Here is a 2351-nt window from a genome sequence, read left to right as displayed (position 1 = left end):
TTTTTTTTTTGAGTTGGAATCTCACTCTCTCACCCAGACTGGAGTGCAGTGGCACACTCACAGCGACTGCAACCTTGACCTGCTGGGCTCAGGCGATCCTTCTGTTAGGGTCCACCAGGTGAGGGTGGAGAGGCGCGGGGCAGGGAGGCGTGCAGCACTGCCAGGGCTGGCAAGCTGGAGGTGCACCCCGGCAACCCAGAGATCCAAGTAAATTGCAAAGAATTGCAACCCACAGAGGTGAGAGAAGAAAAGATTTATTTAATAAAAGTTCACCCCCCACAGACAGGGAGTGGGCCTACACTCTAGGTGAGTGTGGCGTCATAGCCCCCCAGAATCCTGGCTTAAATCCTTCTCTTGAAGATGTTGCACGTGACTGCTGTGACTTCCTTGTCGAACACCTGTAAATGTCTTGGAGATCCTGTGACACAGAGAGCCATTAATGTCCGCCCATATTATCATAGGCCCTAAAGAAGGGCGTGACAAGGATTCTAATTCTCCTGCACCTTCCCAAATGACATTCCTTAGAGCTAGTGGAGGGTTCACCTCCCCTTATCTCCTAGGCATTCCCAGTGGGTAGCTTCGGGGGATCCTTGACTTCCCTGTAGATAGTGCCCAATTTACTGAAAGATCGAATCCCGACCTGCTCTCCCTCTGAGTGGTTATAACTTTTGTAATTACAAGTTTCATGACTTTTACCGTCCGTGCCCAATGCATGATGTCTTAGGCCTTGTAAATTCCCTTTACTCTAGGCAAGCTTGTTTGCCAGTATGAGATACCTCTGATACCTGGAAGTCTGTTTCTGAAAAGACAAAGTCGGTAAAGTTAATTATACCTAAAGTGTGCACTTCTCCAAAAGCATAGTTTCTACTTTCTCATCATTGTGTCAGGGTTTAAGAACAAGATGAAAAATGGCTTCCCACTCTCGGTCTGTCCTTTCATCTTCCACCTCAGCTTTCCAAGTAGCTGAAACTACAGGGGTATTCCACCACACCTTACTAATTTTTTTTATTTATTGTAGAGACGAGGTCTCACCATGTTGCCCAGGATGGTCTTGAACCCGCAGGCTCAGGCAATCCTCTCACCTCAGCTTCCCAAAGTGCTAGGATTACAGGTGTGAGCCACCACGCTGCACTTCACCACCCCTTCTAGTCTGTTTCCAAGTTGGAACAGAGCACAGAATGGGTACGCAGGGCCAGCACAGGAGTGGGATCGGCTTGAAGTTTGAAGCTTGAAGTGTGAGGTCCAGCGAGGAAGCCTAGAACCATGCCTTTCTCCCCTTGAGTTGGCCAGGAGCTAACTTGCTCTCTCCCCTCCCTCCCTGCTCCCATCTCAGATTCACAGCTTTGCCTACTGTCACTCAAGGCTTCACCTTGCTCCCTCAGTGTCCTCCCAGTGTCCCTGGCTTGGGTCCCTCCTCTGCAACCCACAGCCACTGTCCTAAACCAGGCCAACAGCCTCTGGGTTGTCAGAATGACTGTTCCAACATGCTGATCGTGTGGTCCCTGGTTCCAAGCCCTTCGCCCTTCTCTGTCACCCCGGGAAAGTCCAAACTCCTCAGCACACTCCTTGTCTGACATTTCTCACGAGTCCCCTCTGAAAATCTGAAAATGGCCCAAACTAGTACCCAGACAGGCTCTTCGGTTGCCAACCTCCCTGCCTTTTGCACGTGGGATTCTCTCTGTTTGAAATGCGCCCCCTCTCCACCCCACCCCATCCCTGAATTCCTGGTGAATCCCCAGTGCTTTTTCAAGTTCCAGCTGAGGGATCTCCCTTCCAGAAAGTCTCCCATTGGAGGCTGGCTCTCCCATTAGATAGGGGCTCTTTGAAAGCAGGGGACTCCCAGCAGGAGGTGACACAAAACTGTACCAGTGTTGCTGAATGAACAGATCAAAGCCGGGGTGGGACCGCCTGCCTCCCGGTCATCTTAGCCTTCCGCTGTCCCTTCACCCCAGCCCCGCTCTGGCCGGCTCTGGACATGTCCTGAAAGATCACGGCCGGCTGGCCTGCCCCTGGGACCTCCCCCTCCCCCCCGCTGAGTCCCACTTCCTCCCCAGGGGCGGAGCCCTGTGCCGGCCCCGCCCCCTTTGGGACAGCTCGAGGGACTCCGCCGTCCGGCCCACGCCTCCTGTTCAGATTCTCCTCCCGCCCTCCAAGCTCTCGACCGAGAATCGAAACTACGCTGAGATCCATGGAGCGAGAGCCCGCGCCCGCCGGACCTTCGGGGCCCCAACCGGATCCCGTCCAGTCCCACTCGCCCACCATGCCTCCCCTGGAGAACTCCCCCGAGGACCACCCGTCCAACCCCAGCCCCAGCCCGGCAGAGGTACCGTGGGGTTAGGGCATGCGGGGCT

The 2351-nt window shown here is 54.4% G+C and overlaps 1 protein-coding gene across 1 annotated transcript in view; it reads left to right on the top strand.

Moving 5' to 3' along the window:
* Positions 1-2188: 2188 nt before the first annotated feature.
* Positions 2189-2351, top strand: part of PML (promyelocytic leukemia) — a 48838-nt gene continuing 48675 nt past the window's right edge. Inside the window, exon 1 of the mRNA XM_008051183.1 lies at positions 2189-2323. Coding sequence (XP_008049374.1) covers positions 2189-2323 — 135 coding nt within the window. The remainder of the gene's footprint in view (positions 2324-2351) is intronic.

The sequence above is a fragment of the Carlito syrichta genome, unplaced genomic scaffold (assembly GCF_000164805.1).
Source record: "Carlito syrichta isolate Samal-C Ts95f unplaced genomic scaffold, Tarsius_syrichta-2.0.1 Scaffold169055, whole genome shotgun sequence".
NCBI lineage: Eukaryota > Metazoa > Chordata > Mammalia > Primates > Tarsiidae > Carlito > Carlito syrichta.
This window is presented reverse-complemented; position numbering and strand designations above follow the sequence as displayed.